The 14,025-nt window shown below is 37.2% G+C and overlaps 1 protein-coding gene across 2 annotated transcripts in view; it reads right to left on the bottom strand.

The window, feature by feature from the left end:
* Nucleotides 1-3,543: 3,543 nt before the first annotated feature.
* Nucleotides 3,544-14,025, bottom strand: part of LOC136255761 (protein O-linked-mannose beta-1,2-N-acetylglucosaminyltransferase 1-like) — a 37,767-nt gene continuing 27,285 nt past the window's right edge. The window contains exons 18-23 of one of the 2 annotated variants that reach the window (XM_066048640.1): nt 11,118-11,181; nt 10,955-11,014; nt 10,862-10,903; nt 10,654-10,724; nt 7,598-7,780; nt 3,544-3,739 (exon numbers count right to left, since the gene is read on the bottom strand). In XM_066048640.1, the coding sequence (XP_065904712.1) occupies nt 3,688-3,739; nt 7,598-7,780; nt 10,654-10,724; nt 10,862-10,903; nt 10,955-11,014; nt 11,118-11,181 (472 nt within the window). In that variant the 3' untranslated portion in view covers nt 3,544-3,687. Of the gene's footprint in view, nt 3,740-7,597; nt 7,781-10,653; nt 10,725-10,861; nt 10,904-10,954; nt 11,015-11,117; nt 11,182-14,025 lie in introns of those variants that run through there. The other variant, XM_066048641.1, reaches the window with a different exon arrangement.

Genomic DNA, 14,025 nt, shown 5'->3' with positions numbered 1-14,025 from the left:
TAAAAAAGGTCAGTTCTTGAGTGTAATACTGATTTTGAAAGCATATAATTTTGAGCATAATAGGCTTGAATTTTGAGTGCTGCTCAAAAGCATAACAGATAAAAATTTGAGAATAACAGGAGATACAGATCTAGAGGTATATAGGTACAACTGAATATGTAGATACTGCATATATCAGTAAGGGGTAGTGACCTAATTCATGGAAAGCTGAACATGCTTGATGTGACCAACAATTCTCATCTGTATAATAATAGAATACAAACTTCAAATCAAGTATAATAATTACTATAATATTCATACCATTGAGATTCCTCATGATTCTGAACACTAGCTGGCACTTACAACATTGATGTATCTATTCAAATCAGCGGGTAGACTACACAGGCAGAGCTAACTAACTAAGAGGCCTGACATCAAGATCAGTGCATACATAATACATTGACACAGCCTGTCAGTTAGCTACATTGTGATACAATTTAAAATAATATTGAATAAACATCCTCGTGTGCAAAAATGTTGTACATAGCTAGCTATCTCTACCCAACACAATAAGCTTAAATATCACCTCAGCAGCAAATATAGCTAAACAACTTAACATGCAATAGTTATTTTAATGATTCAAGTAAAAAAGCAACAACAAACCAATTGACACAAATCTACCAACAACAGCAGCAACACCAAATTAATTTGGTAGTTCAGTGTGTGCTTCACTGGAGTAATGTCACAAGGTTCTAATCTTTCTGATACATATATGGTTACTTGATGTCTAATCTCTACAGGATCTTCCAAGTGACTGGTGGAGTTGTGACACTTGGTGGCTGATCAAATACTTGTCTTGTTAGAGATGATCTGTTACAGTAGTAGTACTCTGGCCATATAATTTCTTTGTGCATGCACTGGGCCACTGGTGTTGTAGAGCAATATTGTCTATATAGTCACCAATTTGTTCTTCCATTGCTTTCTTGCTGCGTTTGGCATACCATAATAATATAGCTCAAAAGTTTAGCAGGGAAATAATTATGTGCATTTTATCCTTCAATACCCTGTGAAGCATTTCATCACTATTTTTACATGTCAAATATTTGTACACTATACGGTAGTTAATACCTATGGATATGTAGCTATACCTCATAGCTATAATATTACTATATCCCAGTAAGATTCACCCTGTATAGTTATCTCATTAAACAGATGGCGTAGTTGCAACAGTAATGAATGTATGCAATGATGCCAACTACAGAAGATTGAGATACTCTAATACAGCAGTCAGGTCAGGAACTGCATGCCTTGTTTGCTATCAGGTGAGATTGTGGTCCTCAAAATGATTAGTGTTCTTCTTCATAGCTGATCATGAATACTGGTACACTGACTGGTATTCACTAACTTATAATAGCAACTTGTAATTGCTTTCACTATTAAGCAGTTGGTCTGGTACAGTATTAGTTTAATCTTCATTATAATTTATATTATTGTAGTATTTTTGAGCACCAGTCTGGCAACACTTATTAATGACTCTAAGTTTTACACCTTTCCTTGCTATTTTAAACTGGTGTATAAAATTATACTAAAAATGGAAAGCTGGAAATTCATGATGGGTTAAATCTTTGTATTTTTATGAACAAAGACTTAACCCCGGTTGCTATTACTATACTTAACCTGAGGTTGCTATAACCTATGGGGAATTTCAGTCAAATAATCACACTTGATAGGTGGTGAGCACGAGCATGAAATTGACACCAGAGATGCATCCTTTTAAAACAATTTAACATTCCCAGCATTTGTACAGTTTCCCACTAAATAAGATGGAAAATAAAGTTCTATGGAGGGACTACAATTGAAGTCCAGAGATGATCTCAAGGTTATGAGACTGTCCTGAATCTTTAGTTACTGATATGCAGCAAATTTGAGCTTGCCACACCACAGCTAATAGCAGTTGCCAGTTTTCTGTTCAAACTCCTCCTATAGCTGACTATTACTTGCTATGATCAGCAGTTACTGCCGAAAATAATAACATAGCAGTGTATTCATGTCATAAAGAGTCAAGCAAATTCTGCTGAAATTACTCTCAGGTTCAGCTTCAGTCTGATTCTTGATAAATTCCTGGGGGGCATGCCTCCAGACTCCCCAGGTTAGCATCTGCACACTAATTATATATAATTAATAGGTGCTTAAAATCAGTGAGTAATTGGCATGTAGACTAGTGCTGAGCATAGGCGTAGCAAGATATTTTAGATAGGGGGGCTCTAGTTTGATGTTGAAGAGCAAAAAAAAAAAAAAAAGAGTTGGCACCTGCTAAGAATGGCTGTCCTCCGCTAAGTGATACAGATTGTATCACTGCTAAAACACATAAAAATCATTCATAACTTCATAATTTGCTACACTGCTTCTCTGAGTACTGTGACTGCTTTATTAGAGTAACTGACTGCTCTATTAGAGTATCTCGATTTTTTTGTATTTACAATCAGAAAATAGCAAGGGGGGCTCCACCCCCCCCGGATTGCTACGCCTATGCTGAGTGGTTTTGATGTTTCATAGGTGATACAGTATTGTGGTATTACTATTACTGGTATGCCTTAGTTAGATGCTACTTTAGACCTCTTCTGCTATATAGATCCAGTCATCCAGATAAAAAGTATGTTTATAGGAACCCAGCCCAAGGTTCTTCATAATTTTAGAAACTGAGGTGAACCCAACATTTCTAAAATTGTGAGGAACCAAGAGCGTGGTTCCTAACTAACCTAGAACATGGCTCAGTGTTTAATATCAAAGCACATGTATACTATACATGTCATGTTATAAATGTATTTACTTAAGACAGAATTGTGTTGGCAAGCTGATTAGTTTATTATTGTACACCAGTCCATATCCTTTCACATGTACACTTTTTTCATACAAGTAGTTAACACAATACACTGACTGTTCTTTAGAGTGTCATTTTACAATTACAATTTAATTAAGATCACCCAGGTCTGAGCACCAACTTTTAATGAAAAATGATCTCCCGACAATGTTGTTTGGCCTAAGGCTCTAGACATATAAAACTAAACAGTCCACTGGATGTACTGTAAACGATGGAGGTTTGGCACGACTTAAGTTTGGTAAATCTGTACCCAAAGTGGATTAGTGGATGAAAGTTAGGTAAACTTATCAGGCAGCCAATATAAAATAGAATAGGTAATTGGTAAATGAAGTTTGTGAATTTCCTCAAAACTTAAGCCACGCCAAACTTTTGTTTACGTTACTTCTCTCTACACAATTTCTCTTTGGTGCATGTGGGTGAGTCAAAGGATACAACTGTTAGTTGAATTCTCTAAGTTAACTTGCCAACAAAATGCAAATAGCAGCATATGTGGTGTACGAAATTGTGAAATGTTCGCGATACATCAAACAACCTTTCCAGTAATAGTAACAGATCATCTACAAAGAAATTCTTCAAATGTTTACAATAACAAGCCATGTCTTCAAACTGGTATATAATGTTCACTATACATTATAATGATTACTAGATGGTACAGTCTTGAGCAGATATGGTTGGAACAGAAATGATGTGTAGTTTAGACAATATTCTACACATATCATGGTGATATTTACAAATAATTACAATACCATATCTTAATACAGAAGGTATTAATGTTTAAAAATATAGTTACGTAAGTTGATAGCGACTATATGTTAAAAATGATCATATCATACTAATGAGTATTCTCTACTAGTTCTATGCTTCACCTGTGACAGGTACCTACAAGGTGGGAGAAGAATATTATAAATAATGTATACCATATATGTCATGATATTCTATATATAGCAGAGTACAGTGGACACCTGTACAATATGGACACCATGGGACTAGGGGGTGTGGTGACATACAATACACTGAGACCATTCCTACAGGGATCATATAGCTGCAGGTGTACTTCCCAAACATTGCTTATTATGTCTATGATCCCTACGCAAATATACATTTCTAATTATTCCTTACATTTGTTGTTTACCTTTTGTAACACAATTTATGACTGGTGAATCAACACATACCACATCAAAGGTAATAATAGTGCCGGAAAGACATAGCTATGTATTATGAAAATTGATTCAGTAACTTAATGCACACCTCAACCATCAATTACTAAGAAGCCATTCTGCTTTGTTTTCAGGTATGTACTAGCTGTTACAAAACAACAAGAACAAATTGACACCTTAAGTTGTCACCAAAAAGAACTGCAACACAAAGGACAAAGGTAAGTCTGTGATGCACATGTTGTATGTACTATGGTGGGCGAAAAGGCAAATCTCAGGATGAAGCAATGTCAAACAAAATCAAGCCTGTCTAATAATGCATTGTCAAGTTATGCTTGGCTGAAGGCATCAGGCAATAGTCAGTGAGAAGAAATTCAGTTAAATGGAAATTTTTAATAATTCCATAGAAACTTGTTGGAAGGGTTTGGGGGTCAATCTGAAGGCAGTTTTGTGCTTAAATAATACCACCAAGCTGTTTAGAAGAAAATGTGAGGTTGTTTTTCAGGTGATTTTAAAGAGCAAGAAAGCCTAATATTCCTAATACATGTATACAGTACTACCACAGAAACTTGTTGGAAGGGTTTGGTCTGCAGACATTTTAGTCAATACTGCCAAGCTGTCATGAAGGAAAATGAGGCTGGATTTATGGTGATATTTTTACCAGAAAAGCACAAACCTTCATGATCCCTACTTTAAAGAACTTGGAGAGTAAAGATCAAAGTGAATAATAGTACTATATTTTAGAGCTGTACCGATATGGGATTTTGGCATGTACCGATATCCGATATGGGATTTTGGCATGTACCGATATCTGATATGGATACCACCAAAAGAAGCCGATAACCGATAGTCGATCCGATATTTGCATTACAAACAAAAGTCATAGTTAATCTATTCAAAAGTGTACAGTTACCTACTCTACAACAACAGGTGGATATATTCATTGCTCACTCTATGCCTGTGGTGATAGTGGCTTGGGTTTCTATTGTGCAATCCAGACAATTAGGCACCCACAAGCATTTTTATGCATATTCCCATGGAGCCTTAAACGGATATTTCTGCATTACTCCACATTTTATTGGCTTGTGTGAAGGCTGGTACAGTAGGTTTTCTTGTGACTGTTCTTTTATTACAAAGGTACTATATATAACTGCTTCATTTATTTAAGACTGATAAGCTTTTCAGCAACAAACACTAGAATCACGTGTATCTGTATGGCTTCTCGTAGCATAGCGCTTGCTTTCCAGTGAACAATAAGTCACTGCTACAGAACAGCCACATGGATAACGTAGAAAACCAATATTATAATCCGTTTATGTACAAACTATTGCCGTATAAATATCGGTAGCAATATCGGTCCTTGTACTGTTCTGTACCGATGCCGATATTGGTAAAAATTGCCATATCAGTGGCCAATATTTTGGCCGATCCGATTATCGGTACAGCTCTACTATATTTGCCATACAGAATAGTTTACACAACCGCAGCGCTATATTGGTGACCACAGTGCTATATCGAGGTGATTATAGCACTGTGTGTGGGCAGAAGACAGTTAGTTATGAGGCAGCCGATCCTAAAATTGAGAAGACAAGGACAATTAACTAGGGAAGAAAGCAACCTAGAGGTGGAGGTAAAGGCACTCCAGAGGGTCTTCTAGGTACATCCATAACCAGTGCTAGGAACTTATAAGCGCTGAAGGCATGAAGGAGTGTAATACTATTGGTTCCAACATTTGACTAATAACTTAAAACCTCAAGTAAACTTCAAGTCCATACAGGACATTCATTCTGTATTCCCTGCTGCTCAGTGGTTGGTTTATTGCATCGTCACCTTCAAGCTGTTTATGATACGTTAATCGGATGGCTGCAGGTTCGAGGCTCCTCAGGTACAGTCATGGATTTTTCTCCACCTTTCAAACACACGTTCTTTAACAACTTTCAACAGGCTTACAGGTTTTTGCAATTGAATTCGGCGACTTTGCAATTGAATTTGTCCCGTTTGCAATTGATTTCGTCGCTTTTGCAATTGAATTCGTCCCGTTTGCAATTGAATTCGTCGGTTTTGCAATTGAATTCGTCCCATTTGCAATTGAATTCGTCGGTTTTGCAATTGAATTCGTCCCGTTTGCAATTGAATTCGTCGGTTTTGCAATTGAATTCGTCGGTTTTGCAGTTAAATTCGTCCGTAACAAGAATGGCAGCTGGAACAAACACGAAAACATGATGTAGCAGCTGCTACAAGAACTTGTTCAAGTACAACAGTAGTAAACAACTCTTTATAAGGCAATAATTCTTCCTCTACAGCCTCTCCAGCAACATTCCAAACTCTACTACACCATTCACGATGGGTGTGGTCACTCGCGAGCAAGCTAATTAACTTGTCAGATAGCCATCAGCTTCGCGTACTACCAGCTTCAAATACCTTCTAGTGTATCAAGTGTAACTCTCCAAGGCATAAATAGTTCATCTCTTAATGAACGGGTTGGTTTCTTGGAGCCGTTTTGTTTATGACGAATTGTAATGCAAACGCGATGAATTCTATTGCAAAACCGACTAATTCAACTGCAAAACCGACAAATTCAATTGCAAAACCGACGAATTCAATTGCAAACGGGACGAATTCAATTGCAATACCGACGAATTCAATTGCAAACGGGACGAATTCAATTGCAAAGGCGACGAATTCAACTGCAAAAACCTGTAATAAATAAATAAAAGATACTGGTTTTTCAAAGGAAACCATGATGAGTCTAAGTACTTGTGTACTAGTTGTAAACTAAAAGAATCTGAACAATTCTTAACAATGAACTAAGTAACCATTTTGTAAGCTCTCTGCTGTAGAGGATCAGAAACAGAACTATGTTGAAATCATTCTTTTAACCAGGCACAGCCCAGGAAATTACTGCTCTCTCTATAAGGACATGTGGCTGCAAAGACATTTCATAAAAGGTAGAACACAGCTATATCCTGAGTGTTACGCTCCTTTGTACCTCGCGGCGGCGCTTATGAGCTCTTACCATAGCGAAGTCGACTGTATTACGGAAGTCTTGCTTGGTGAGTCTCGAATAGTTTCGTGCATGTTTTATTCCGTTTTACTTGAGCTCCAGCTTGAAACTTGGAAGTTCTTTAAATCAGTTAAAGCATTGCCTTGCTCGTGCTATACAAAAATATAGCACTCAAAGAATAGTCTTGAGACAAAATATATTGCACTCAGCTTTGCCTCATGCTATATTTGTCTCTCACACACTCTTTTCGTGCTATATTTTTCTTATAGCACTTGCAGCAATGCTTTAACTAATACATACAGTGCTGTATAATTAGCCATGATTTATGATACAAGTGCACCTGACAAAAATATACCATTGTATATGACAAAATATTCTGCCTGTATCTGTCATGGCATCTCCAACTTGTGACAACCAGTGTCCTGATTGTCAAGGTGTCCTGATATTCCAGGTCAGTTGTGTACTAAGAGATACTTTAGGACATTAACTAAGTGTGTGGATTATGTATAGGTGTCCTCAAGTGTCCACAATAACAGGTTCCAGTATACACACAACAGATATGGCTACAACATTACATACCTGATTAAACTCCGTATAGAAATAAATAATATCACAAGTAATGTCACTGTATAAAATGCTATCAATATGAGTGTTCGTTTTCTTTGCTTCCATTTTCTACTTCTCACAATTTTGCCATCAACAAAAGGTATCACAGGATCAGGTAGCTTTAGCTTCATCGGTTTAATGTGTGATGGCATGTGCCTACATGTACAAGACAGGTGACACACAACAATAAAGGTGAAAACATACAATGGAACTGTCCGTTAGTCATTTTTCAAATATTTAATAAGCAGGTGCTGCTTTCTAGACAGGTGGATTATCAAATTCGTTACTTGGGAAATTTCAAGTAGGTTTTATATTAAGGTGACCTTTATTTCTGATGTAGGTGTCATTAGAGTTGTCACTACTGTAAGATAAAAACATTACAGCATCAATTTTGGTACAGTGAAACCTGTCATAGCAGCCATCACATTGTATGTGACGAAAAGCATCTTTATGGAAGAGTCTTAGTGTTATAACGAGTTAAAAAAACAAACAAACAGTAAAACTCGTACAGAAGAACAGATATTGAATTGAAAAAAACACACACCCAAACTCCGTTGTGTGACATAATAATATTATGGTAGTCATACGATGTGTTGTTAGCCTGGAATCTTTTCCCTGTGCTTAGGTAGGTAGGCAGGTAGGCAGACTAAAAGTGGAAAATTCACCGGTAGCATGTGCCTTTTGGCATTGTAACAAGTGTCTCCCCTTCATGCCTTGCCTTTCCTTTTATCTTCAATCATGCTGGTCATCATCTTCATTCATGTAACAAAATCATATATGACCGTCTCAACAAAATCATATATGACCGTCTCAGCAAAATCCCCAACTTGTCCACAGAATTTCGGATTTTTTCTTTATTTTCTCAGCATTATCTGCAGTGTCCATGGAATGGATCATCAAAGTTCAGCCTTCTGTGGTGAGTAGTTTTGGAGTTACAGCATTAGACAGTAGAAAGAGTAAAACAATCAATTTGTACAGCAACTATACTGAAAATAAACTACAGGCGCTTACATTCGCAGCCATAACTTCTGTTGGGATTAGTCTACAATAGAGATGCAACGATACAGTGTGTAGACGTATTGATATATTGCCTCTGGTGTATCACGATACAGCGATATATTGTGCGATACAAAGTGGAGTCTAAACAATGGTCTGTGTTGTTTTTTAGTGGTTTTTAAAGAGAAACACAATTTTTCTTTGAGAAACATTACATACTACTCAGTTTAACCACAATGTACAATAATTTGATTGTCAGCCATGTTAACAAGGCACGATATGTCGATATATCACGATACGCGATATATCAATACGGTTTGACTTTGTATCAATACAGCGATATTGTCTTAAAACGATATGATACGCAATATATCAATATATTGTTGCATCTCTAGTCTACAACGTTGCAATTTGGCTTAAATGTTCATCATGGATTAGCACATCAGCCAAGGAATAGTGTTAGCCCTGTAGTCACTTGCGCATATGGATATGAAGGCGGTTTAGTAGAAAAAAATGCTGTTTACGTTTACCGCATCGTAAACAAACACATGTGACATGCATACCGTTGTAGTTACAGAAACAAAACAAAGATTCTCGAACTATCCATGAGCAAGTGAATAAGATGATGTATAGTTTTGATCAATTTGAGTCTTCCTTCTTTGAGTACTGGCTTGATAAAAACTTGCGTGTTTTTTCTTTGTAGCATGCGTAATTTTATGAATTATTTTTAAATTTTCCTTTTCTCACTATGTATGCTTGTGCGAAACAAGAGGTATTAATGACATAGCCCTGCTTTGTGGGAAAATACCTACTTTGGCATAAACAAAAACAATCGCAATAACATGTATGCCAATTTAGCATGTAATACCATCATTTATTTACGCTTGTTTCAATAGATTATCACTTTCTTTGAATTTGCAGGCTTTAGGGCTTGCTTTTAAGCATTTTATTCTTTTCTACTAAATTCTACAGAAATAGCAGAGTTGTGGTGATCAAGCAAAAATCGGTTTGCTATATTTTTTCACATCTGTATTTTCATTTATGCTTTTACTTTTGTTATTTGCTTACTTTTGTAACTTTCTCCAGGACTGTTCTACAGTGGAACCTGTGTTACGGTCACATGGATTAAGTGATCACCTTTGCATAACGGCCATAGTCACGAGGTCCCAAATATTTTCCCATAAAAATGTATGCATTGTGGTCTGCGTTAAGCGGTCACCTGTCTAATGCGTATAACGGCCAACCAAGAATTCACCTATGAATCACTGTATACATAATTTTCTCCTTCGTATAGTGGTCGCTACCTTTTATGGTGGCTTGTTAATTTCCTGGCACCATTTCAATTAATACACAATTATCACACTTCGAATACTATATAATCTATCAGGCTTCATTGCTTAGACGTATTCAATAGCTATAACCAACATTCACACAAACTCACCTTGTCCTTTCTGTACTAAAATATTATTGCATTGCGGTTGGCGCAAGCCTCTTAATATTAATTACTCATTTATAACGGTCATAGCCACTAAAATGCTGCTGACCACCTTATGCAGGTTTTCTCTATAACAGCCACCGGTATATAAAGGCCAAATATATCTGGTCCCATGGTGACCATTATAGACAGGTTCCACTGTATTAGGATGACTGCTCTATTAGAGAGTATTGATTGCACTTTTTTTGGCTGTGTCGCTGTGATTCAATTCTATGCTAAATATCAAGGAAATTGGTAAACTTTTTATATCAGTTTATTATTGTAAGTGTGCAAAAGAGAGAGAGAGAGAAAAGAACGAGACAATTTTTGAAGGCTCATTTCTTGGGTGATTAGGTTCAAATTTGGAATTTGGTATGTGGACTACTGTCTGCAGGCAGAGGGCATTTCCTTAACAAACAAATTACTTAAATCGTGCTATTGTTACTCCTGTCAATAACACACTGGTATAACAGATCAGCTTCTTGGGCCATATGACTAACTAGCATGTGTCACGATTCATTTCAATACTACAAACAGATGATGACACATCACAACTTACACACAATAAGGAGACAAAGGACAGCGGACCACTAAAATGTGATTCTCCTTGTACCAAAATCTCCACATGTTCTACAAGGAAATCATACTAATATTATAATATCATTAATAATGTACAATTCAAAAACTAAACATTGTCTAACCACATCATATAAAATGGCACATACGTATGCATACACACACGTACATACGTACAAGGTGTTACTCACTTTGTGATCTCCTCTCACATCAATATCCCACAATTGGAAACACTACAGTTAAGTCATATGATATGCTGGTTGTACAAGAAGTGAGTAACTTACCTCCATTAACTTGACCAGAATTGCAGCATTTTTATGTAAATAAATAACATAGTAGTCCGCCTGCGTGGAGATAAATATAATGGAAGCAGTCATGACATGTTCATAAACAAAGTTCCACAAGATAGTGGCAGGTATTGTATGAATATGTTATATGTGTACTTACTGTCTTGTTAGGGATAAGTCCTTCACTGCATTCAGTCAAGTTGTGGTCCACCAACTTGGCAGAACTGTAAGGATGGACAGTAGAGTTAGCAATAACATTGTATGTAGCATATTCATCAAACAGCATGGTAGTACTGTTAAGTAGGGATCCCTCTCCCAAAAGTGACATGCACTGCCTTTAAAAATCATTCTAGATACATCTTACATGACGAAAATCGCATTTACTGAATAATATTAGTCCATCTAACATCAAACACAGCATTAAAAACAAGGAAACACTTACAGGTGGCTGGAATTTTTTAAAAATTACCCAAACTCGAATTATCATCAACTTGCCTGACCACAGTTGTAAAGGTGGAGGCCAAATGAAGCAGCGCATGGCCACCGTTTTATGCCACAATAACAAACTCACCAGTGGAATGTGTCTTTTGGCATTCAAACGAGTGTATGCCATCTGCACCTTGTCTTCCCTTTATCTTACATCACTGGTCTCCATATTTCTTCATGCAATGAAACCATATTGAGGCATTAATTATCCCTATCAACACTTTCCTTGAGCAGCATATTAAGATGCCGCAAACTTATTCTTATTTAAGTGCATAATGACGGTCTATGGGCCACACACCCTTCACTGACGTGAGTCGAAGAACTCTAAACCGTTCAGAAACAATTTTCAGCAAGTAGCATTTACGTTTAATGTTTAGTTCAATACATCTTGATGAGTTTTAGTCCCGTGCGTTGTTTCAAATGGAATTTTTTAAACTGTTGTACTTTTGCTTTTATGGCTCCGCGAGTGAATGGCATCTCAAAGCCATGACTCTTGCTCTATATCTCACAATTACCTTAGAAAGCAAAGATTTTAATACCACACAGACCTGGGTAGGAACGATTTAAAAATACGCCATATGTTTATAACGCTGATATCTACTTCCTGTGGGCTGTAGACGCATGAAATAAGAATAAGAAGAAGATGGAGATTCGGGGTGATTTTGGAAATTTTAAAAACTACCAAAACCACTTCCCTTCTGCTTTATACTTCCAGGTCAGTCTTTACAACACTAGAGATGGTTTTTGAAACACATAAAGCCTGGAAGGCTGCTTTTGGCATGCGTTCTATTAGAGAGTTTTGAAAATTTTTGCCCTGATCCCTATTATGAACCACTATTGTGGCTCATGATGATGTGGGGGAGGCCAGACATATGGTATTTGGCAGTTAATTACATTACGTGTTGATGGTTTAGTGGTGGACACATTCCAGCCTTAAAGTAAACTGTGAGGTTATAAGGTTTGTATGAAGTGCCAGCCACTAGTCTCAACTGCATAGCAGTAATTAAACGCATTTAACCCTTAAACCTGTTATGGCATGGCTGTAAACAAAGCACTATAACTTATGAATCATTCTTACTATGGCTACGTAATCAACACCATTTTATTCATGATTAAAATGCTACCTAGGGTTTACCCTAGCACGAAAGCATGGGGCCAAAATTATCATTACGCAAAATAGCTTCACTATAGAGTAGTTAATTCGTGTCATCCATAATGTGGGCATGTCCACATTCAAAAACAAAAATGTGCTGAAATGCACTGTAAGACTACAGTTCTCATCCTTAAGCAACATTTCCCAACTTGAAGAATGGCAAGGATACTGAAATGCCTTCATTTGAGTGTAACACTTCCAACTTGTGGTAATCATCACGTGAGCATTATTTTCCCACAATCAATTTTGGTCTGAGCTTGTATAAAACAAACAGAGGGCGGTACCACCACCCCATCCACATCAAGACCATGCTTGCTTTGATGAAAGTGGTTTGCTCTTTTAGAAGTGCAACCACTTTCCCAGGATACATTTCAATGTACAGTGTACATTTAGATGAATCCCTGTAAAGAGGTATACATGGCAAATGTATCCTCTGGAATTCCTTTGATCTGAGGTGTGAAAGTGTTACATGAGTGAGCTATGATACCATGCCACCACAATGATGGCAGTGGCCATTAATGAATTAAAAGATTTTCCCACAAAAACCACCTTGTAGTTGCTTTGGAACAACCTGGCAGTACTGTATATGTGACCGGATTTCATATAACAAGGCTTCCACGCACACAAAATCAAACTTACGATTTTACCAGAAATGGATTGCTGGTCTAATACACTATCATATTTCACACTGTACTTCCTTCAGCACTGGCAAGTCTAGTTTCTGTAGCAGCTTTCTTCCGACCCTGTCAAAGCCACGAGTGTGAGATTGGCACCATTAAATGGCCATGGCTTTGTGATAATGGTGTGTAGTGAGCTGGGACTTCACAGAGAGCTCGCCAATAGTGTTCTCAGTCAATTTGGAGTAATTTGAGGGCCATGGAGGGCCATGGAGAGCCCAAACTTGGCCTCTGGACTCCAATCGTCTTTTTACTCCATTTTATACCCGTATATTAAGACCACCGTCCACCCCCACCCTCCCACCCTTAGTACTACCATCTGTGATATCATTACCCGCTCGAAAAAAGCTGCTCAAAACAGGACAAATTTTGGGTATCAGAAATGTATACACCCACTCAGTGATAGCCAGTGAACAGATGAACAATTGGTGCAAATTTTGTTTGCACAGCTGTAGGCACTGGGAAGTTATTACACAATGATTCCTTAAAATCGCCATATCTCCTAACAAAGCTTTGTGCGTCGAAGCCTTGTTTTGTCAAATTCAGTCACATATGTACACATAATTATTACAATGTCCCTTCAAAACAACCCAAAAGCTTTTAACCCTTAAAGCCACATAAGCCACTATAGTGGCAATAAAAATATTAAAAACGCACAGAAAACACATGATGTTTAACCAACAACTGTATTCGTAATAGAAAGTGATATACTTAAAGATAACAGTCAGTACTGTTTCTCCTTGTGTTTCACT

Source organism: Dysidea avara, chromosome 5 (assembly GCF_963678975.1).
Source record: "Dysidea avara chromosome 5, odDysAvar1.4, whole genome shotgun sequence".
In the NCBI taxonomy this organism is placed as follows: Eukaryota; Metazoa; Porifera; class Demospongiae; order Dictyoceratida; family Dysideidae; genus Dysidea; species Dysidea avara.
This window is presented reverse-complemented; position numbering and strand designations above follow the sequence as displayed.